General features: G+C 48.8%; 1 protein-coding gene across 3 annotated transcripts in view; it reads left to right on the top strand.

Moving 5' to 3' along the window:
• CD82 (CD82 molecule) overlaps positions 1 to 23,630 on the top strand; it is a 156,632-nt gene that overhangs the window by 119,889 nt on the left and 13,113 nt on the right. For all 3 annotated transcript variants that reach the window (XM_069221794.1, XM_069221795.1, XM_069221796.1), the window contains 2 exons: positions 16,476 to 16,600; positions 17,483 to 17,557. In XM_069221794.1, the coding sequence (XP_069077895.1) occupies positions 16,476 to 16,600; positions 17,483 to 17,557 (200 nt within the window). The remainder of the gene's footprint in view (positions 1 to 16,475; positions 16,601 to 17,482; positions 17,558 to 23,630) is intronic.

The following is a 23,630-nucleotide window of genomic DNA, read 5'->3' as shown; positions in this document are numbered from 1 at the left end:
ATCGCTCAAAACCTGGCTGTTTTCAGATTCACAATTACAATAGGTTGAAATCCCGGTCCAGGGTATTTGCTAGCACCAAGAGGCCTGATGGTATACGCACTCTTTATAAATCACTCAATCATTCATTCATTCATAGGGTTCTTTTTTTTCTTAATATGTATGAACTATAGTCTCCCAGGGCATCTCTACTCAAGTATGCATCCGCTGTAAGAAGATAAGTTTGTTTTTTCACCAATTTTGCAGCTTCTTATTTGGGAATCAAACACCCTCATTCTTATGTCACAGTCACCATCTAGGGTCTGACAGATGCCTTATGCCCTTTTCCCCTTTCATTGAGGACAAAAGATGGTGCAGATCTGTTGCTAACTAGGGTGGAGATCTCTCTCTCTCTCTTTCTCTCTCTCTCCTCTCTTTCTCTCTCCTCTCTCTCTCTCTCTCTCTCTTTCTCTCTCTCTCTCTCTCTCCTCTCTCTCTCTTTTTCTCTCTCTCTCTCTCTCTCCTCTCTCTTTCTCTCTCCTCTCTCTCTCTTTCTCTCTCCTCTCTCTCTCGTTCTCTCTCCTCTCTCTCTCTCTCTCTCTCCTCTTTTTCTCTCTCTCTCTCCTCTTTTTCTCTCTCTTTCTCCTCTCCTCCCCTCCCCTAGTTAGCAACAGATTTTTCTCTAGCAACCTTCTCCAGAACCTTAACCCCCACTTTGGATGTGGCCTTAACACACCTGCTGCTCCCGTGCACTAAGGCACCTTGGTTGCTGCATCATGCAGGAAGTGGGTAATGGGGGACCGAGGGGGGCATCTTCCAGGTGTTTAGAAGGGAGTGTGCAGGGGGTCCAGCAGGCAGCCACTCTTCTCTCGCCTTCATCCCAACCATGATACATTTAGCTTCCCTTTAACAAAAGACTCCACAGCATAAAGGCCAGCCCCTGATTAAAGAATGCAATGAGAGCACCGAGTTTTGATGCATTATTTTAAGGGAGTAACAAAGAGCCAGAGATCTGGGGACAGGCAGGTTCTTTTACCATCATGCAAAAAAAAAAAAATTTCAACCAAAAGTAAAGGGGACTTTTTAACTAATCGTGGAAAAGAAATACTAGGCACATCGGGCCATGTTAACGGCGTAAAATAACAACACTGGCACACAAACAAAAGTAAGTTATGAAAAGTACACCACTGAGGAAAAGAGTATGATGATTGTGGGGAGAGGAAAAGTAGACCAATTACCCCAGAAAGAAGGGAAATGTATTATTATTGTTGATTAATGCTATTTTTTATTTTAAGACCAAGTATATTGATCAGCTCCAAAGGAAGGAAATAAACGGAAATTTCAAAAATAAGGAATGCGAACTGATTGTCTGAAAGGAGGACATAAATATGTCTTCAGAAGAAACTCTTTGATGTTGGGATAATAGAAAATTAGACCAGTACCCTCAGTAAGTAGGAAATGTGATTTGCAGAAATACTCCAAAAGAGAAAATAGTATTGGTTTAGCAATTTAAAAAAAGAAAACAACTTGCGAATGACTCCCTAAACTAGGAAAACATATGGAATAAATCTGAATTACAGAAAATTCAAGTTATTCCCTAAGGAAAATATATATCAATCCTCTCCAAAATAAAAATACATATCAGTAGAGTAGAAAAATTGGTTGATCTTGAAATGAAAATGAACCCGTCTAGTTGCTCGCTTCTCAGTAGTTGAGTCTCAGCTTGTGCACCTGGATGCTTCATGCAATCCCATGTTCTGTACTTGTAAGGCAGGTGGCCGGGCATCTGTGGTGCTCGCTTCTCCATAGTAAAATACTCTTCCACCTGATCCTGGTTCAAAAAATATTCTGAGGTTCATGAAAAAATAATGTTTTTCTTTATCTGGTTAAACACTCTACAAAACCTTAAATAAATGTAGATGGCAGTAGAAAAAATAAAAATGCATCTAATCATTGAACATAAAACTGAAAAAAAAATCTCTAATCCTCTCCATTGAAATGTGTATTAAACAGGCATGGCCCGCCCTTTAGGGTGGAGGGGCCACACCCCCCACCTTTCACCCATTATGAAGAGTGCCGGTCAGGCTGAACAAAGGTCAGCCTGACAGACACTCTTCATGTTCAGGTCAGGCAGCCAGGAGCAGACATGCGCGATTTGCGCAGACTCCTGGCTGCCTGAGTTGAACTTTGCAGGGCTGAGGAGGTCACAGCCTCTAGGCCCTCCCCCGGGTGACGAGGGAAGCGTCACCCATTGACTTCGACCTGGGTGCTTCAGGTTTAAGCCCTGAAGCCTCCAGGGCGAGTGTCAATCAGTGACACCTCGTCACAGCATGGGGTGGGGTCAGAAGTCTCATTGATGAAGTTGGGACTGCTGCCTTCCCTCATTGGAGATCTAAGGTCAGCCAGCGAGGGAAGGCAGCAGTCCCAACCCTCCTGGGACCAAGGCTGAAGTGTGTGTGTGTGTGTGTTATCATCTTAAATGAATGTTTGGTGCGTGTGTGCATGTTTGAATGTTGATGAGTGTTAATGGGTGTGCGTGTGTGTGTGTGTGTGTTATCATCTTAAATGAATGTTTGGTGCGTGTGTGCATGTTTGAATCTTGATGAGTGTTAATGGATGTGCGTGTGTTTGTGTGTGTGTGAAAGAATGAGTGCAAGTGTGCTGCCCCCCCCCCCTCCTAAAACTGCCGGCCGCCACTGGTGTTAAAAAGCTTCCACTGCCACGAGGCCCGGTATCTAAAGCAGCAATGTCACACCAACCCTTGAGGGCCTGGTACTTCTTGCAAAGCTCTATCCAAGGGTAAGTGGACTAGTTTTAAGATCCTCTCATATCTCCTTATATTCGATCATGCTTCAGCAGGATGGACCCACACATAGAAAGCCCTGCACAACAAAGGACCAGCGTACATCAACAAACAAATGACCTTCCACCAACCGACCAGACACTTGTGATTCACCTCCCTCTTCCCCCTGGATCCACCGAGCCAATAGCAGAGGACGCTCCTTCTCTCACCTGGCGGCCAAAGCCTGGAATGACCTTCCCCTGCACCTCAGGAACACCGTATCACTCGGGGAATTCAGAAAAGGGCTCAAGACATGGCTGTTTGAATGAACAGAGCACTGCAAAGCAGCTAGCAACTCAAGCGCCTCGAGGCCCTCACAGATGATTTGCCATGCTTTATGGGTCTTGATTGATTGATTGCTCCCTCCTCAAGCACACATCCCCACTTAGCAGGAAACACACTGACCAGGGAGCGCAAGAGCATGTTGGTTTCTTCTCTGCCTATGTGAAGCATCAGCTTTTTAAGTGTGGCTTGCCGCTGCAGCTGTCTGCTTGACCTATTGTTAACCACTCTTTAAACTATACATTGACTGGCCTTTGGCTCCACCCAGAGGAGTAGAACTCTCTCACCTCCTGCGGTTGGCTGCATTTGGGAGTATCATTCCACCTCTTGTGGAGGGCTGCTATGCAGTGCATGAGGGACTATTTTATAGCTGAAAAATACATCTAATTATCACCAATTCATTTTTTGTCTTTTAAATACATCTCACACAGCACACATTTATTTTTGTATTTTTTTATTTCAATATAGTTTTTGAAAATGCTTTTGTCAGGACTCGATGTGAACCATTGCAACTTTTAACTTTAGACAACATTATCACTCCTACCATTTCCACTATTTCTAGTGTTTTCATTTGTGCACAACAGTGTTTATATGCTTTACTACATGACATCCAACCCCATTAGCTTTGCCAGTGCTTGTTCCACTTCCCACCAACACTGCATCATTCATCATACACGCTGTTTTCATCCAGTCACACAAACTGTAAACACTACCATGTGTATCATACACGCTGTGCATCCAGTCACAGAAACTGTAACCTCTGAACAGTTTATATTATACACGTTGTGTATTCATCCAGTCACACAAATTGTACACCTCACCATGTGTATCATACGTGCTGTGCAGCAAGTCACACACACACTGTAAACACTACATCATACAGACTGTGTTCATGCAGTGGCACACTGCAAGCACTGCACCATATGTATCACACATGATGTGCATCCAGCCACACACACTGCAAGCACTGCACCATATGTATCACACATGATATACATCCAGCTACACACGCACTGTAAACACTGCACCGTGTAATTCATACCCGCTAGGTGTTCATTCATTCACACACATTATAAACGCTGCACTATGTGTATCACATATGATGTGCATCCAGCTACACACACACACACACACACACACTGTAAACACTGCACCATGTAGTTCATACCCGCTAGGTGTTTATCCAGTCACACACATTGTAAACACTGCACCACATGCATCACATATGTGCTTCCAGCCACACACACACACACACACACACACACTAAGCACAGCACCACGTGTATCACATATGATGTGCATCCAGCTACACACACATACACACTGTAAGCACTGCACCATGTGTATCACACATGATGTGCATCCAGCTACACACAGACACCCACACACACACTGTAAACAATGCACCGTGTATCACATATGATGTGCATATAGCTATACACACACAAACTTCCCCCCCCCCCCCACACACACTGGAAACACTGCACCATGTAGTTCACACCCGCTAGGTGTGCATCTATTCACACACATTGTAAACAATGCACCACGTGCATCACATATGTGCTTCCAGCCACACACACACACACACACACTCACACACACACATTGTAAACACTGCACCATGTGCATCACATATGATATGCATCCAGCTACACACACACACTGTAAACACTGCACCGTGTAGTTTATACCCAATAGGTGTACATCCATTCACACACATTGTAAACACTACACCATGTGTATCACATATGATGTGCATCCAGCTCACACACACTGTAAACCCTGCACGGTGTAGTTCATACCCGCTCAGTGTGCATCCATTCACACACATTGTAAACACTGCGCCAGGTGTATCACACATGTGTATCCAGCTACACACACACACACACACACACACACACACACACACTGTAAACCCTGCAACGTGTAGTTCATACCCACTAGGTGTTCATCCATTCACACACATTGTAAACCTTGCGCCAGGTATATTACACGCGCTGTGCGTCAAACCACACATTTTTTAAACACTGCACTAGTCATTATGTCCTAAGCAGAGCTAGGCACACAGGTGGTCTGACACACAAAGCTCATATAATGCAGTTTGCAACACCAAAGGTAGTATTGCCGTCGTGTGCAGTAAATCAGTTTATTTTACATTTTAGTCCGCTCTTTTTAAAGAAGACTCCCAAAGCCATCCAGATTCAAAAAACATAATCCTGTTTGTTCCATTTCTGATCTCTGCTACTGGGTTCAGCGGTAGGAGGCAACATTTCACCCACACTCTGGGGCTTTGACCATGCACAAAACTGGCAAGCCTTAACCACACCCTCTGCACCTCAATTCTGCACCCTACCCTTTGTGTACCTCCCCTTTAACTAATACCATTGTACGCCTCAACCTTTAACTCCCTTGTGCACCTCACCCTTTATCTAGCCTCTCTTGTGCATCTCACCTTTTATCTAGCCTCTCTTGTGCATCTCACCCTTTATCTAACCTCTTGTGCACCACACCCTTCATCTAGCCTCTTGTGCGCCTCACCCTTTATGTAGCCTCTTGTGCGCCTCAGCCTTTATGTAGCCTCTCTTGTGTGCCTAACCCTTTACCTAGCCTCTTGTGCACCTCATCCTCTATCTAGCTACTTGTGCACCCTACCCTTTAGCTAGCCTCTTGTGTACCTCGTCCTTTATCTACTGCTTCATGCACCTCATCTTTTATCTAGCCTCTCTTGTGCACCTCACAATTTACCTGGCCTCTTGTGTACCCAACCCTTTACCTAGCCTCTCTTGTGCACCTCACCCTTTATCCAGTCTGTTGTGCACCTCACCCTTTATCCAGTCTGTTGTGCACCTCGCCCTTTATCTAGCCTCTTGTACACCTCGCCCTTTATCTAGCCTCTTGTGCACCTCGCCCTTTATCTAGCCTCTTGTGCACCTCGCCCTTTATCTAGCCTCTTGTGCACCTCGCCCTTTATCTAGCCTCTTGTGCACCTCGCCCTTTATCTAGCCTCTCTTGTGCACCTCACCCTTTATCTACTGTTTCATGCAACTCATCTTTTATCTAGCCTGTCTTGTGCACGTCAGCTTTTATCTAGTCTCTCTTGTGCACCCCACCTTTTATCTGGCCTCTCTTGTGCACCCCACCTTTTATCTGGCCTCTCTTGTGCACCTCACAATTTACCTGGCCTCTTGTGCACCTCGCCCTTTTTCTAGCCTCTCTTGTGCACCTCACCCTTTATCTAGTCTCTACACCGCCATGGAAAGGCTTGCGGAATGGGGGATTGGGGGGGCCCTGGGGGCCCCTGCACTGCTGATACACTTGGCATGGGAAGTGCAGGGGCCCACTTGGACAGCCCCATTACGCATTCCACTGCCCTAATTACAGGCAGTGGAATGCGCGACCGGTGTTGCTGCACCCGCCGCACCGCCACATTGCAGCCGGCTCCATTAGGAGCCGGCTGCAATGTTAAGGCCCTGTTCCCCACTGGGAACTCAAAATAGGGCCGACGTGGTTCAGGCCGCACAGGTGCCCTGATGGCGTTACCGCCAAACTCATAATGAGGCCCCATATCTAGCTCCCCAGTGCACCTAGTCCATTATCTAGCACATTGTATGCCTAACCCTTCATCTAGCTCCCTCGTGCACCTCACCCTTCACTTAGCACGTCACGCACCTCACCATTTATGTAAGCTCTCTTGTGCACCTCACCATTTATCTAGCACCTCACCCTTTATCTAGCCCCTTGTGCACCTCACCATTTATCTAGCCTTTTGTGCACTTCACCCTTTATCTACCATCTCATGCACCGCACACTATATCTAGCCTGTGGTGCACATAATCCTTTATCGAGCCTGTTGTGCATCTCACCCTTTATCTAGCCTCTTGTGCACCTCACCTTTTATCTAGCCTCTCTTGTGCATCTCACCCTTTATCTAACCTCTTGTGCACCACACCCTTCATCTAGCCTCTTGTGCGCCTCACCCTTTATGTAGCCTCTTGTGCGCCTCAGCCTTTATGTAGCCTCTCTTGTGTGCCTAACCCTTTACCTAGCCTCTTGTGCACCTCATCCTCTATCTAGCTACTTGTGCACCCTACCCTTTAGCTAGCCTCTTGTGTACCTCGTCCTTTATCTACTGCTTCATGCACCTCATCTTTTATCTAGCCTCTCTTGAGCACCTCACAATTTACCTGGCCTCTTGTGTACCCAACCCTTTACCTAGCCTCTCTTGTGCACCTCACCCTTTATCCAGTCTGTTGTGCACCTCACCCTTTATCTAGCCTGTTGTGCACCTCGCCCTTTATCTAGCCTCTTGTGCACCTCGCCCTTTATCTAGCCTCTTGTGCACCTCGCCCTTTATCTAGCCTCTCTTGTGCACCTCACCCTTTATCTACTGTTTCATGCAACTCATCTTTTATCTAGTCTCTCTTGTGCACCCCACCTTTTATCTGGCCTCTCTTGTGCACCCCACCTTTTATCTGGCCTCTCTTGTGCACCTCACAATTTACCTGGCCTCTTGTGCACCTCACCCTTTTTCTAGCCTCTCTTGTGCACCTCACCCTTTATCTAGTCTCTACACCGCCATGGAAAGGCTTGCGGAATGGGGGATTGGGGGGGCCCTGGGGGCCCCTGCACTGCTGATACACTTGGCATGGGAAGTGCAGGGGCCCACTTGCACAGCCCCATTACGCATTCCACTGCCCTAATTACAGGCAGTGGAATGCGTGACCGGTGTTGCTGCACCCGCCGCACCGCCACATTGCAGCCGGCTCCATTAGGAGCCGGCTGCAATGTTAAGGCCCTGTTCCCCACTGGGAACTCAAAATAGGGCCGACGTGGTTCAGGCCGCACAGGTGCCCTGATGGCGTTACCGCCAAACTCATAATGAGGCCCCATATCTAGCTCCCCAGTGCACCTAGTCCATTATCTAGCACATTGTATGCCTAACCCTTCATCTAGCTCCCTCGTGTACCTCACCCTTCACTTAGCACGTCACGCACCTCACCATTTATGTAAGCTCTCTTGTGCACCTCACCCTTTATCTAGCACCTCACCCTTTATCTAGCCCCTTGTGCACCTCACCATTTATCTAGCCTTTTGTGCACTTCACCCTTTATCTACCATCTCATGCACCGCACACTATATCTAGCCTGTGGTACACATAATCCTTTATCGAGCCAGTTGTGCATCTCACCCTTTATCTAGCCTCTTGTGCACCTCACCTTTTATCTAGCCTCTCTTGTGCATCTCACCCTTTATCTAACCTCTTGTGCACCACACCCTTCATCTAGCCTCTTGTGCGCCTCACCCTTTATGTAGCCTCTTGTGCGCCTCAGCCTTTATGTAGCCTCTCTTGTGTGCCTAACCCTTTACCTAGCCTCTTGTGCACCTCATCCTCTATCTAGCTACTTGTGCACCCTACCCTTTAGCTAGCCTCTTGTGTACCTCGTCCTTTATCTACTGCTTCATGCACCTCATCTTTTATCTAGCCTCTCTTGAGCACCTCACAATTTACCTGGCCTCTTGTGTACCCAACCCTTTACCTAGCCTCTCTTGTGCACCTCACCCTTTATCCAGTCTGTTGTGCACCTCACCCTTTATCTAGCCTGTTGTGCACCTCGCCCTTTATCTAGCCTCTTGTGCACCTCGCCCTTTATCTAGCCTCTTGTGCACCTCGCCCTTTATCTAGCCTCTCTTGTGCACCTCACCCTTTATCTACTGTTTCATGCAACTCATCTTTTATCTAGTCTCTCTTGTGCACCCCACCTTTTATCTGGCCTCTCTTGTGCACCCCACCTTTTATCTGGCCTCTCTTGTGCACCTCACAATTTACCTGGCCTCTTGTGCACCTCACCCTTTTTCTAGCCTCTCTTGTGCACCTCACCCTTTATCTAGTCTCTACACCGCCATGGAAAGGCTTGCGGAATGGGGGATTGGGGGGGCCCTGGGGGCCCCTGCACTGCTGATACACTTGGCATGGGAAGTGCAGGGGCCCACTTGCACAGCCCCATTACGCATTCCACTGCCCTAATTACAGGCAGTGGAATGCGCGACCGGTGTTGCTGCACCCGCCGCACCGCCACATTGCAGCCGGCTCCATTAGGAGCCGGCTGCAATGTTAAGGCCCTGTTCCCCACTGGGAACTCAAAATAGGGCCGACGTGGTTCAGGCCGCACAGGTGCCCTGATGGCGTTACCGCCAAACTCATAATGAGGCCCCATATCTAGCTCCCCAGTGCACCTAGTCCATTATCTAGCACATTGTATGCCTAACCCTTCATCTAGCTCCCTCGTGTACCTCACCCTTCACTTAGCACGTCACGCACCTCACCATTTATGTAAGCTCTCTTGTGCACCTCACCCTTTATCTAGCACCTCACCCTTTATCTAGCCCCTTGTGCACCTCACCATTTATCTAGCCTTTTGTGCACTTCACCCTTTATCTACCATCTCATGCACCGCACACTATATCTAGCCTGTGGTACACATAATCCTTTATCGAGCCAGTTGTGCATCTCACCCTTTATCTAGCCTCTTGTGCACCTCACCTTTTATCTAGCCTCTCTTGTGCATCTCACCCTTTATCTAACCTCTTGTGCACCACACCCTTCATCTAGCCTCTTGTGCGCCTCACCCTTTATGTAGCCTCTTGTGCGCCTCAGCCTTTATGTAGCCTCTCTTGTGTGCCTAACCCTTTACCTAGCCTCTTGTGCACCTCATCCTCTATCTAGCTACTTGTGCACCCTACCCTTTAGCTAGCCTCTTGTGTACCTCGTCCTTTATCTACTGCTTCATGCACCTCATCTTTTATCTAGCCTCTCTTGAGCACCTCACAATTTACCTGGCCTCTTGTGTACCCAACCCTTTACCTAGCCTCTCTTGTGCACCTCACCCTTTATCCAGTCTGTTGTGCACCTCACCCTTTATCCAGTCTGTTGTGCACCTCACCCTTTATCTAGTCTGTTGTGCACCTCGCCCTTTATCTAGCCTCTTGTACACCTCGCCCTTTATCTAGCCTCTTGTGCACCTCGCCCTTTATCTAGCCTCTCTTGTGCACCTCACCCTTTATCTACTGTTTCATGCAACTCATCTTTTATCTAGCCTGTCTTGTGCACGTCAGCTTTTATCTAGTCTCTCTTGTGCACCCCACCTTTTATCTGGCCTCTCTTGTGCACCTCACAATTTACCTGGCCTCTTGTGCACCTCACCCTTTTTCTAGCCTCTCTTGTGCACCTCACCCTTTATCTAGTCTCTACACTGCCATGGAAAGGCTTGCGGAATGGGGGATTGGGGGGGCCCTGGGGGCCCCTGCACTGCTGATACACTTGGCATGGGAAGTGCAGGGGCCCACTTGCACAGCCCCATTACGCATTCCACTGCCCTAATTACAGGCAGTGGAATGCGCGACCGGTGTTGCTGCACCCGCCGCACCGCCACATTGCAGCCGGCTCCATTAGGAGCCGGCTGCAATGTTAAGGCCCTGTTCCCCACTGGGAACTCAAAATAGGGCCGACGTGGTTCAGGCCGCACAGGTGCCCTGATGGCGTTACCGCCAAACTAATAATGAGGCCCCATATCTAGCTCCCCAGTGCACCTAGTCCATTATCTAGCACATTGTATGCCTAACCCTTCATCTAGCTCCCTCGTGCACCTCACCCTTCACTTAGCACGTCACGCACCTCACCATTTATGTAAGCTCTCTTGTGCACCTCACCCTTTATCTAGCACCTCACCCTTTATCTAGCCCCTTGTGCACCTCACCATTTATCTAGCCTTTTGTGCACTTCACCCTTTATCTACCATCTCATGCACCGCACACTATATCTAGCCTGTGGTGCACATAATCCTTTATCGAGCCTGTTGTGCATCTCACCCTTTATCTAGCCTGTTGTCTACCTCATCCTTCATCTACCTCCCTCGTGCCACTTGTTCTTCACCTACTACCTCACACACCTCACCCTTGATCTAGCCTCTTTTGCAGCTCACCTTTTATCTTACCTCGTTTGTGCACCTCACCCTTCATCTAGCTCCCTTGTGCACCTTGCCCTCACCTAGCACTTTGCGCACCTCACCATTTATTTAAGCTCTCTTGTGCACCTCATCCTTTATCTAGCCTTTTGTGCACTTCACCATTTATCTACCATCTCATGCACTGTACACTATATCTAGCCTCTTGTGCACCTCACCCTTTAGCTAGCCTCTCTTGTGCACCTCACCCTTTAGCTAGCCTCTCTTGTGCACCTCACCCTTTAGCTAGCCTCTCTTGTGCACCTCATCCTCTATCTAGCCTCTTGCGCACCTCATCCTCTATCTAGCCTCTTGTGCACCTCATCCTCTATCTAGCCTCTTGTGCACCTCATCCTCTATCCAGCCTCTTGTTTACTTCATCCTCTAGCTAGCCTCTTGTTTACCTCATCCTCTAGCTAGCCTCTTGTTTACCTCATCCTCTAGCTAGCCTCTTGTTTACCTCATCCTCTAGCTAGCCTTTTGTGCACCTCATTCTCTACCTAGCCTCTTGTGCACCTCATCCTCTATCCAGCCTCTTGTTCACCTCATCCTCTATCCAGCCTCTTGTTCACCTCACCCTTTATCTAGCCTCCTGTGCACCTCACCCTTTATCTAGCCTCCTGTGCACCTCACCCTTTATCTAGCCTCCTGTGCACCTCACCCTTTATCTAGCCTCCTGTGCACCTCACCCTTTATCTAGCCTCCTGTGCACCTCATCTATCTAGCCTCCTGTGCACCTCACCCTTTATCTAGCCTCCTGTGCACCTCACCCTTTATCTAGCCTCCTGTGCACCTCACCCTTTATCTAGCCTCCTGTGCACCTCACCCTTTATCTAGCCTCCTGTGCACCCCACCCTTTATCTAGCCTCCTGTGCACCCCACCCTTTATCTAGCCTCCTGTGCACCTCACCCTTTATCTAGCCTCTTGTGCACCTCACCCTTTATCTAGCCTCTTGTGCACCTCACCCTTTATCTAGCCTCCTGTGCACCTCACCCTTTATCTAGCCTCCTGTGCACCTCATCTATCTAGCCTCCTGTGCACCTCATCTATCTAGCCTCCTGTGCACCTCACCCTTTATCTAGCCTCCTGTGCACCTCATCTATCTAGCCTCTTGTGCACCTCACCCTTTATCTAGCCTCCTGTGCACCTCATCTATCTAGCCTCTTGTGCACCTCACCCTTTATCTAGCCTCCTGTGCACCTTACCCTTTATCTACCCTCCTTTGCACCTCACCCTTTATCTAGCCTCCTGTGCACCTCATCTATATATCCTCTTGTGCACCTCACCCTTTAGCTAGCCTCTTGTGCACCTCACCCTTTATTCAGCTTCTCTTGTGCACCTCACCCTTTATTCAGCTTCTCTTGTGCACCTCACCCTTTATTCAGCTTCTCTTGTGCACCTCACCCTTAATCTTGTCCCCCACATCCTGAGACACTGGAGAGGCGCCCCCCGCCCCTAGAGCAGCTTCGCACAGTCTGCCTGTCAGCTGCTGCTGGGGTTCCCAGAGGAGCGATCAGTGAGGGATCTATCTGTGCCGGCTGTGGCTGTCAGTGCAGCTGTCTGCAGACTGGTTGCACCTGTCGACCCTCCCCCCACCCCAAATCTCACTCCCCCAATAGGGTTATTTTCCTTTTTATGTACAAATCTTTAGGAACTACGGAGACGTGAAGTTTGCATCCCTTCATGAGATGGAAAACAAGGTCTTAGTTAAAAGGCCCCACAAACTGTCCTGTGTTGGGCCGGTGTCCTTAGACCTGACACGACAGTGCACGAAGATGTCTAGCATGTGATCCTGAAAGCCACAGTCCCAAAAGTTGTAATACAGGCCCGCCAAGTTTCCCAGGTCCGTGCGTGAAATGCTACTCCAGTCCCTTTTTTTTTTTTTTTTTTTTTACTTCTGGGACTTGTAGTCTTGTTTATTGCATTATAAAAGAGGGCTACAAGTCCCACGAATCAAAGAAAAACCCTGAACTGGAGCAGCACATCACGCATGGACCTGAGAAACCTGGCAGCTATGGAACTAAGGAAACTATCAACACACATTCAGACCTTAAAAGGTATGTGAGGGGTGGAACGAACAGATCAAACCCAAGGGTGTATCGGATTTTGAGCCCTCTGCCCCCCCCCAAACCCCTCTCCCCCCCCCAAACCCCTCCCCCCCCCCCCCCACCGCAAAGTACACCCCCAAAAAAATCTCACTCAGGAGGTCTCAGGCCAGGGTCCTGAGCTGAAGGGGTCTCCTGGAGCTCGGGAGCCCTCTGGCACTTTGGGTGTTGCGGGGACCTTTGTTACACCACTGATCGAACCTCCCCACTTTTATGGTGCCACCGTGTGTCGCGCGATATTGGCTCCGAAGACGAGCTGGCATCCCATCATGAAACAGAACAAAATATAGGGCCACCTGGTATTCCCGAGGTCCTGTGTGCACAATATTAACACAACTAACAATGGTTCTGGTGGAGGAAGCTCGGTGCCTGAGCCTGTACTCCTGTCTTCAGTCAGCTTCTTACCCTGAAGACCATTTAGCCAACATCATGTCATATTATAGAAACACTAGCGCACTCAAGTGTTCACTTTTGTCACCAATCACATTCACTGCACCATCTTTTGGAGCACCAGCGTCTTATTTCTGTTTATTGGTGAACTTTAAACCCTATTAAATAACTGTTTGCCTTGTTCTCAAGTTTGTGCCAGGGCCACATTTATTTATTACTCACTGGTTCACTGCAGCTGGCATAACACACACCACTCTAAATATTAAGTTGAAGTTCAGTTTTATCATTTTTCTAACATATTTAATAGGTTAATGCTTAACTTGTTTAAAGATGTACAAACACAGCGCCGCCATGTAGTTGTTTCCCATAAATATGTTCCGATGTTTACAAATAAGTGCCGGTACCGAAAGCACCGGCACAAATTAAGCACTGTTGGGAAGCATAGGCTTTGAAGCCTCCTCCAAGAGAACCATTGTTAGCTCTGTTGGTTTCACACGGTGTGCACACAACGAGCTGGAAACCCCTGCCAAGGGCAGGTTTCCAGCTAATTGTTTGGGGTCTCGGTGCAGCCGATGTCTGTTCTGGGGTGTGAAGCATCCTCAGGAGATGGGCGGCAGCCTCATATCCAATCATTCTTCACTCCTGTGGCCACCATGTTTTCAGCTGCACGCCCCAGCGTTTCTTTCCTCTGCCGGAGTGCACCCACTTTCTGCGGGCATCAGCACAGTTTACCCTACGTATGTGGCATGTATGGGCATAACCCGTTCACACAGTGACTGCCCCCTCAAGGGGCTCTTCTGTGAGTGCCCCCCTCTGTTCTCCTGGCCCTACTGCAGGCTTCACTGACATGTGTTGTCCTATCCCACCCCCAGCTCTTGCAGGGAGGGGCTCCCTGGGCAGCTGTCTGCGCTGTGGCACAAGAGAGGTTGTGTGTGCGAGAAGCAGGAGAGGGGGGGGGGGCGCATGGCATCTAAACAGGTGTCCCCTGATCACAACAGGTGCCCTGCTCTGACTAGGACATGTCTGCTGACCACAGGGCCCTGTCAGTGACCTTCCTCTCAAGTGCAGTCTGATATCTGGACGTGTGCAGCGTGTAAACATACATTACTGCCCGAGGAAACCTATGGTGATAGCCTGAGAACTGCAACCCCGAAAGTATAGAAACTCCTGAAGTGACGGAGAGAAGTGGCTTGGGCAGCCCTGGTCTAGATGGTCCTAGCCAAACCATCCACTGATTTTCATTTAGTTGAATATGTTTTTAGTTTAACTTTTATTCCTCGAATATGTCGTGAGTCCATAGGTGACCGCCTACTTCAATAAATCCTACCTATGAAAGAATCTTAAAGTTAAGTAGAAGTGCTTGTCAATCCCACAACCCTAAGTTGTTCTAAATGCCCTCTAACTCTCTACATGGGGAGTTTTCTGACCCCCTCAATTCACTCCAGGGGTCCGACGGACGTGTTGGGGGTGGGCTTGTCATTTTCCATCTATTCAGTTTGTCCTGCATGGCATTGTAACATGTGTGTAGTGCTTCATATGAATGAGGTGGCCTCGAAGCGCATCAGGCTGTCAACAATGCTTCCCAGTATTTGTTCGAGTTCCTGGCCCCCATCATTTTTACTGGCTCTAAAGATTCATTCAAACCTCCTTTAGAAAATTGCTCAAGTCATTGCTACCAAAAATGGTAAACCGTTTAGTTGATACAATGAAAACATTTGCACACATTTCTGTGGGGATCCTACGCAGAGGAAATGGATTTCTGCGCAGAAATACCAGGAAGCGTGCAGCCGCCTTCTGCCAGGTGGACGGAGTGCAGGAACAGTTAAGGGGTGTCATGTAATGATGTGAACGCTCTGCTCTTCTGAACCCAGATCCTCCAGAGATTGTCTTGTCATCTGAAGTGACGTCTGGAGTGCTTTCACATAGGACTTGGATCCACTGACCGAGGACCAGGATATGTCCTTGGGGATGGAAGTCTTTCCAGGCATTTGCTGAATGCTCCCCAGATTACCCAAGGAGGAGAGGTGGTCCCTGATCTCTCTCGAAGTGGTCCCTGATCTCTCTCGAAGTGGTCCCTGATCTCTCTCGAAGTGGGACAAGTCTCTTATAGAAAGGAGATCCTCAGTTCTGAAGACGTAACGCTCTTTCCAGATTCCCGTCTACCTGTCCAAGTCAACTTCAAACCCACTCACGTGAATATGGACTAATTAAACAGGAGGTAATAAGTTTCGTTGATGAACAGTACGTGTGAGTGGAGGTTGGAGGACATCATTTTAGGCTAGATGCAGGCAGTCATGTTGGGGGCAATTTTTGGGTCAATTTGTTAGGTCTGAGGTTCCTTAATTCAATGAAACTAACAAAATTTCAGATAATGACCTTCAGAAGGTCTGATTTGAAGTGCCCACTTGGGGCGTAGTGTCCATGGTCCTCCGCTTTACCTTCATAACGACCGGTTTTAAATGGGAACATTTTGGTAACGCTGCTTCGTGTCCTGGCCAGAGGCAGGTTATCACGGTAAAGCCGAACTCTTGGCCGCTGAGCAGTGACTTCCGAGAGTCGATCCCTTGCCAGGTGGCCTGACGGGGCTACCTTTGTGTCACTTTCACCAGCCTTTCATGGGCACCTGGGTGCTATTGGAATTCCCAAGTCACTCCTCATGGTTTTGTAAGAGGGAAGGTGCAGCCATTCTGTGGAGAGAAGCACTAAATGAATAAAAAATATATAACTATATTAAAGATTTTAGATAAAGGTTTAGTTTGAAGGTCTACAAGCTTGTTGCCACCTCTTGACATGTCCTTTCGCATTGGCTGGGAGGAGTTACTATAGTGTAGCTTTCGGGTACCCTTTAGGTGACATTAACTCTACTCTTGTCCCTACAGAGGAGTCGTCGGATTCGCTGAAGACCGGCTCCTACATCCTCATCACCGTGGGTGCTGTGACCATGGTGATGGGCTTCCTCGGCTGCATCGGGGCTGTGAATGAGATCCGCTGCCTGCTGGGCATGGTGAGTACTGGCCGACACTGGCTCAAGTCTGCCTGAGATTCTTTCGGGTCCTTGACTATATTTTCGGAAGGTTTGAAATAATTGTCGCCTCTTGGATATTTATGAAGAACCTGATCGGTTCTTCGTAGCTCGGTGGTGTTCTACACATTTTAGGCGAGGCTTGCTGTTGAGCTCCAGAGCTGGAACACTGAGAACCACCCAGGGAGACCTTTGCCTGTTCAAAGAAAACTGGACAATCTACACCCTCAAAACACTTTCCCTCATGCAGTGATGAGTCTGGTCAACCAAGCAGCAAGATGGATGCTGGCTAGTTCCTTACTGCAACAGCCGCGTCCATCTGGTGAGCCTGGCAACCTTGACCCCCCACTCACATGGAATGCTCTAGAAACTGGTGACCCTCCCTAGTCTCTCTTACTGAGGGTATCTGGGTGAGCTGGAGTGTTCCACTCCTTTCTGGGAAGGCGAGGGTGTGTTTACATGGCTTAACACAGGGTGACCCTATGTCCCTGACACTTGTTTCAAGTCTTTGAACGTCTTTTAATTGCATTAAAAACACAATACTTTTTGAGAGTTCTGTTGTTGTTTCAGCTGGAACAATGTGACTAACTCATCTGAAAAATAATTTGTAAAAAGAAAGACAAGGGTTGTAAAAGTTGTGCTCTGGTGACCTGGAGCCATCTGGTAGACCTGTTCTAATGTCTTCGGGGGTGGGGGAGATCTTCCTCAGTTGGGTAATGTGGGGTGAAATCAAAGAAGGACTGTAACCTCTTCCATCCCTCGTGCCGTGCAAAGAAGCCCTGTTGGAACTGATGATGCTCAGTAGGGATTGGCCAGGTCCGCCTCGTGTTGGCGCTAACGTGACTCTGTCTCCTCTCTTTGCAGTACTTCACCGGCCTCCTGCTGATTCTCATCGCCCAGGTGGCTGCAGGAGTTCTGATCTACCTCCAGCGTGACACCGTAAGTGTATCTGTCTGTCTTCACCTGTCCTTCCGGAGGTGTGTACCAGACCTCGCAGTTTGGTTGGACTGTTGTTTCCGAGGGCTCCTGATTAATCAAGGCTCACTTCCTTGCCTCAGAAGGCTGAGAGGCTCTGCCTTCCAGGCCAACAGGTGTTTGGATGGAAGCTGGAGAGTTCTTTCCACCGTCTGAACTTAGGGCAACTAAAATCAGTGTTTTTCTTATTATGTTTTTTTCTTCTCCACCTCCAGTAATGAGTGTCCACACAACTTCTCCAGCCCTCCTGAAATAAAAGGGAGTTGTGAAATACCTTAGAATGATTGGAGAAAAGAGGAAATCTCAATGGAGAGAGTGGGTTCCACTAGTGTGATACCTGAGAACACGACGAAATAGTACATGGAAGATGTGTGGGGCGTCTTGGAGAGACCCTTAGTGTTGTGATCAGTCTGATGGAGTCCATCGCCAATATTTGTAACTGGTCAGAGTATATAGTTTGTTCCTAGATTAGAAGTAAAGTACCAAAGATTTACATTTTCCCCAGTTCCTGAGTAGTACGTCCAAGACAGCTAGCGCCAAGAGGCTGGAAGGCAGTGATCAGGCGCTGTACATACTTAACGGTGAAGATGGATATGGCTTTGGCGCTGTCACCGGTTGCAAAATCTACATTGTCATGGGGTAATCGCAAGGGGTTTGAAAAAGTTTACTTTGCCTGCTTACGGTGGGGGATGGATTGGAGGGTTGGGATCACGTGACGATGGGTATGGTGCTATGAGCCGCCCTCCGCTGTGGCGAGGGAGGTTCCGATTCCAAGGACTGAAGCAATGCTAGCCTATGCACACAAGCCCACATCAACAGGTAATGTTGACCAGTCAACAGTGAAAGGGTTGACATCAGACTGGATCCCACAGTCGGATCCAACAGTGCATTTTCTTTGACTCTTGAGACATTTCCTGTCTGGCTCGTGACCTTTCATTCATAATATTTACAAGTCCCGATTCCACGCAGCTGAGGCCTGTTCAAAATTGTTTTGCAACAACCTCCAGCGTTGAATTATTTTCCTAGAATAATATACCAGGTTGGTACCTTTGTGTGCAGAGGTGGACTGGCCTATTGGGAATTCAGGGGAATTTCTGCCAGGCGAGAACACACACATCACCCTGCACCTCAAAGAGCTCGCAGCACGGACCTCACATACCTCAACAACCGTATAAACATCTACTTGCACCCCCTGCTTAAGCTGAACTAGATCCGGGGGTCATGCATTCCCCTACCTCACTCCTAAAGCCTGAAACAACTGATTTCTGCATATCAGAGCTGCCTCCTCAGTTCTTGAATTCTGCAAGAAACTAAAGACCTGACTCCTCACTCGGCCACAGCTCGGCCTCACGCAGCTCCTGCTTCAGTGCCAGGATACCCTCCCGGGTGAGTCGTGCGCTGTACAAAACCACATAACATAACCGCAAGACCAGCAGCGCTGGGACATGTCTCGCTCACATGTCCATCCGAGCTCCATTTTGCCAGTCCACCTCTTCGATTGTGGCCCAGGGATTCCTGGCATGTGGGTGGAGGGGCGGCCACCAGTGCCATGAATTGTGTAATGTTGCCTCTCCCATCATTGTCCTTTGTTTACTGAGCGAGGGACAGCAGCGGTGCCTGGAACTCAGGTTTATATGGCCATGCAATACTCTGTTTCATTCTAGGTGCGGTGCTTACAGTGACGTGAGCTCCCCGTGAGGCCATGGATTGGTAGATTTGCAGAGGTTGGGGGTTGGGCACATTGAATGTTCTCTCTCACAACTCTACTGTATTTCTTTGACTCCCTTTATATGTTAATGAAGCTTGGATCTAAGTTTATCTTAACTGATGCTTGTAAAGCAGCTCATTGAAGTTCCCCCAGGTGGGATCTGTCTAATGAGCCCTAGGTGGCGTTCATAAACCACTTGTTGGATTGACCACTAGATGGTGTCTATAAAGCATGTCCAATGACCCCCTAAACCACATGCTGGCATGACCTATATGCTATGTGTCACTAAAACGTTTAATGTATCATAAAGCACATGCTTGAACGACCTGCAGGCCGTGTCTCTAAAACATGTCTAATGTACCCTGGTGGTGCCCATAAAGCACATGCTGGATTGACCCTAGGACATGTCTCTAAAACATGTGTAATTGTACCCTGGTGGTGCCCGTAAAGCACATGTTGGGTTTACACCCTAGGTCGCGTCTCTAAAACACGTCTAATGTACCCTGGTGGTGCCCGTAAAGCACATGTTGGGTTTGCCCCTGGGTCTGTAAAGCATGTGTTGAGTTATCCCTTAGGTGGTGTCTATAAAGCATGTGTTCAATTATATCCCTTAGGCTGTGTCTGTACCACCTGTGTTGAGTTATATCCCTTAGCTGGTGTCTGTAAAGAACGTGTTGCATTTTCCTGTGGGTGGTGTCTGTAAAGCACATGTTGGGTTTCCTCCTTGAAGACTAAGGTTTTTAGGGTTTCCCGTGGGTGGTGTCTGTAAAGCACGTGTTTCCCCCGGGTGGTGACTCCTGGTGTCTGCAGGGCTCATGTTGGGTTTTCCCCTGGTTGGTGTCTGTAAAGCACGTGTTTTCCCCTGGGCGGTGACTCCTAGTGTCTGTACGGCTCGTGTTAGGTTTCCCATGGTTGGTGTCTTTGAAGCACGTGTTTTCCCCTGGGTGGTGACTCCTAGTCTCTGTACGGCTCGTGTTGAGTTTCCCATGGTTGGTGTCTGTGAAGCACGTGTTTCCCCCAGGGTGGTGACTCCTCGTGTCTGCAGGGCTCATGTTTGGTTTTCTCCTGGTTGGTGTCTGTGAAGCACGTGTTTTTTCCCCTGGGTGGTGACTCCTAGTGTCTTTAGGGCACATGTTGGGTTTTCCCCTGGGTGGTGTTTATAAAGCACGTGTTTCCCCCTGGGTGGTGACTCCTAGTGTCTGCAGGGCTCATGTTGGGTTTTCTCCTGGTTGGTGTCTGTAAAGCACATGTTTTCCCCTGGGCGGTGACTCCTAGTCTGTACGGCTCGTGTTGAGTTTCCCATGGTTGGTGTCTGTGAAGCACGTGTTTCCCCCAGGGTCGTGACTCCTCGTGTCTGCAGTGCTCATGTTTGGTTTTCCCGTGGGTGGTTTTTATAAAGCACGTGTTTTTTCCCCTGGGTGGTGACTCCTGGTGTCTTTAGGGCACGTGTTGGGTTTTCCCCTGGGTGGTGTTTATAAAGCACGTGTTTCCCCCTGGGTGGTGACTCCTAGTGTCTGCAGGGCTCATGTTGGGTTTTCTCCTGGTTGGTGTCTGTGAAGCACGTGTTTTCCCCTGGGTGGTGACTCCTGGTGTCTGTGGTACACATGTTGGGTTTCCTCCTGGTTGGCGTCTGTAAAGCACATGTTGTGTTTTCCCCCACATGTTGGGTTTCCCCTGGGTGGTGCCCGTCAGGCAGGTCCAGGTTTGCCCATAGCTACAGTCTGTAGTGCACACTAGATTTTCCCCTCGGTAGTGCCCATCAGGCGGTGCCAAGTTTGCCCCTAGGTGCAGTCTGTAGTCCTCATGTTGGGCTTTCTCCTGGGTAGTGCCCATCAGGCGGTGCCAAGTTTGCCCCTAGGTTCAGTCTGTAGTGCACGTTAGATTTTCCCCTGGGTAGTGCCCGTCAGGCAGTGCCAGGTTTTCCCCTAGGTGCAGTCTGCAGTGCACGTTAGATTTTCCCCTGGGTAGTGCCCGCCAGGCAGTGCCAGGTTTGCCCCTAGGTGCAGTCTGTAGTGCACATTAGATTTTCCCCTGGGTAGTGCCCGTCAGGCAGTGCCAGGTTTGCCCCTAGGTGCAGTCTGTAGTGTACATGTTGGGTTTTCCCCTGGGTAGTGCCCGTCAGGCAGTGCCAGGCTAGCCCCTAGGTACAGTCTCTAGTGCACATGTTGGGTTTTCCCCTGGGTAGTGCCAGGCTTGCCCCTAGGTACAGTCTGTAGTGCACATGTTGGGTTTTCCCCTGGGTAGTGCCAGGTTTGCCCCTAGCTGCAGTCTCTAGTGCCCGTCTTTCGTTGCTCACCGCACCTGGCTCTGTCCAGCTCCGGGGAAGCCTGGCTGTGTTTGCTCTGCTCGGCCCTTGTTTGGCTGTCCCCGGGCAGCAGGAAACCTTGGCACTAGGGCAGAGTTCCTCTGGCATTCAACAAACCTCCAGTGTCCTCGCAACCCCGGGTTTGTTTAATCAGCCACTGAAATGTTTATTTAAAGCTGGAGAGGGCGAGGGATCTTCATGTTAATTGGCCCCGCCGGGCTCTTGAAAACAGGAACAACAGTCAAACTAGAATCGAGTTTGCTGGTGTCGTAGAGTGGAAGGTAGATTAAAAACCGGTGTAAGGGGGTTGGTGTATTCCAATGAACCCTACTTGCTGGCTTTGTAGGGTGGATGGTAGATTAAACATCGGTGTAAAAAGGATCGGTGTATCCACTGAACTGTGAACCCATTTTTAGGGTCGAGCCTGCGATGCATGCACTCTCTTTTGTATTTAGAAAAGGGCTCGGAGCCCTGTCAACTTCACGTCAGTGTTTTTTATTGGTTCGTGGGCTTCCCTAATAAAATCCGCTTGCTTTCATTAGTCGGAGGCACACATACGTCATGCCTTTTCCGGTGGCTAGCCCTCCTCCAGCGCAGTGGCCAAGTACAGAAAACATGCGAGGCTCGCTGTTTTCCATCGGCTCGTGGACTTTTTTTTCTCTAATTTACAAGCCCGATCTCTTGGCAGAAGTCGAGCGCTTTATGTACTTGATTTCACTTTTTCGGGTTATGTACATAAATGCACTTTTGCCCGATACGTGAAAAGTCGGGTTAGGAGTTTACAACGCGATCGGCTCTAACATGAGCAAACGCGAGACCCGTTGCATTGTAAATGCTTGTTCTGGTTTTGTAGGGTGGACTGTAGATTAAAAACCTATTTAAAGGGATCAATGTATCCCACTGAACCATCTTTGCTGGCTTCGTATGATGGGCAGTAGATTAAAAACCTGTTTAAAGGGGTCGGTGTAGCCTACTAAAGAATATTTGATGGCTTTGTAGGGTTGACGGTAAATTAACCTGTGTAAATGGATTTGCGTATCCACTGAACTGTGAACTCATTTTTCTAGCTTTGTAGGGTGCACGGTAAGTTAAAAACCTGTGTAAAAGGGGTCAGTGTACCCACTGAACTGTGAACCATATTTGCTGGCCTTTTAGGGTGGATTGTAAATCAAAGATCAGTGTTAAAGGGGGTCACTGTAACTACTGAACTGTGAACCCTTTTTTCTGGCTTTGTAGGGTGGTCCGTAGATTTAAAAAACTGTGTAAAGGGGTTGATGCTCCCAGTGAACCATCTTTGCTGGCTTCGAATGGAGGGTGGTGGATTTCAAAGCCTGTGTAAAGTAGGGTTGAGAGAAGAATTCTGCTCTGCCGGCGGAGTTTTCCCCACTCCGCCTGGAGCACGGAGTTCCGAAAAACTAAACTACGTGAATTGACGTGGAGCTGAGTTTTTACTGTTGCACGGCTCACCAACGTTACGTTGACGGGCGCGAGCAAGAGAAATCGCTATTTTGGTGAGCAAGATTTCTGAACACAGGCAGGCATGGCAGATCACGCCCGCCCGCATTGAGAAAGCTGCCGCTCGTGCTGAGGAAGCTGCCGCTCGTGCTGAGGAAGCTGCCGCTCGTGCTGAGGAAGCTGCCGCTCGAGTATAAAATCTACTCTAGCGGCAGAAAGAAGTTAGCGCCCTCTGGTGCAAACAGCGCCACTTACCCAAACTCCTTCAGTACTTGGCGGAGTTCCATATAGCAGAACTCCGCGAATTCTGCCCAGGCCTAATGTAAAGGGGTTGATGCCTCCACTGAAGTGTAAACTCTCTTGCTGGCTTCTTATGCAGGGTGGTAGATTGAAACCCTGTTTAAAAGGGTTCGTAAATCTGAATGGCCTGTTTTGCAGGTCACATACTACTTTTGCACCTTACCCTCTATGAATGCAGTTTTATTTATATAGCGCTTACTACGCCTGACGAGCTGTCGAAGCGCTTTTCGGTGAGTAGCATGCTAATGTATTACTTGGAGAACAGTAGC

Source organism: Pleurodeles waltl, chromosome 3_1, assembly GCF_031143425.1.
Source record: "Pleurodeles waltl isolate 20211129_DDA chromosome 3_1, aPleWal1.hap1.20221129, whole genome shotgun sequence".
Lineage (NCBI taxonomy): Eukaryota > Metazoa > Chordata > Amphibia > Caudata > Salamandridae > Pleurodeles > Pleurodeles waltl.
This window is presented reverse-complemented; position numbering and strand designations above follow the sequence as displayed.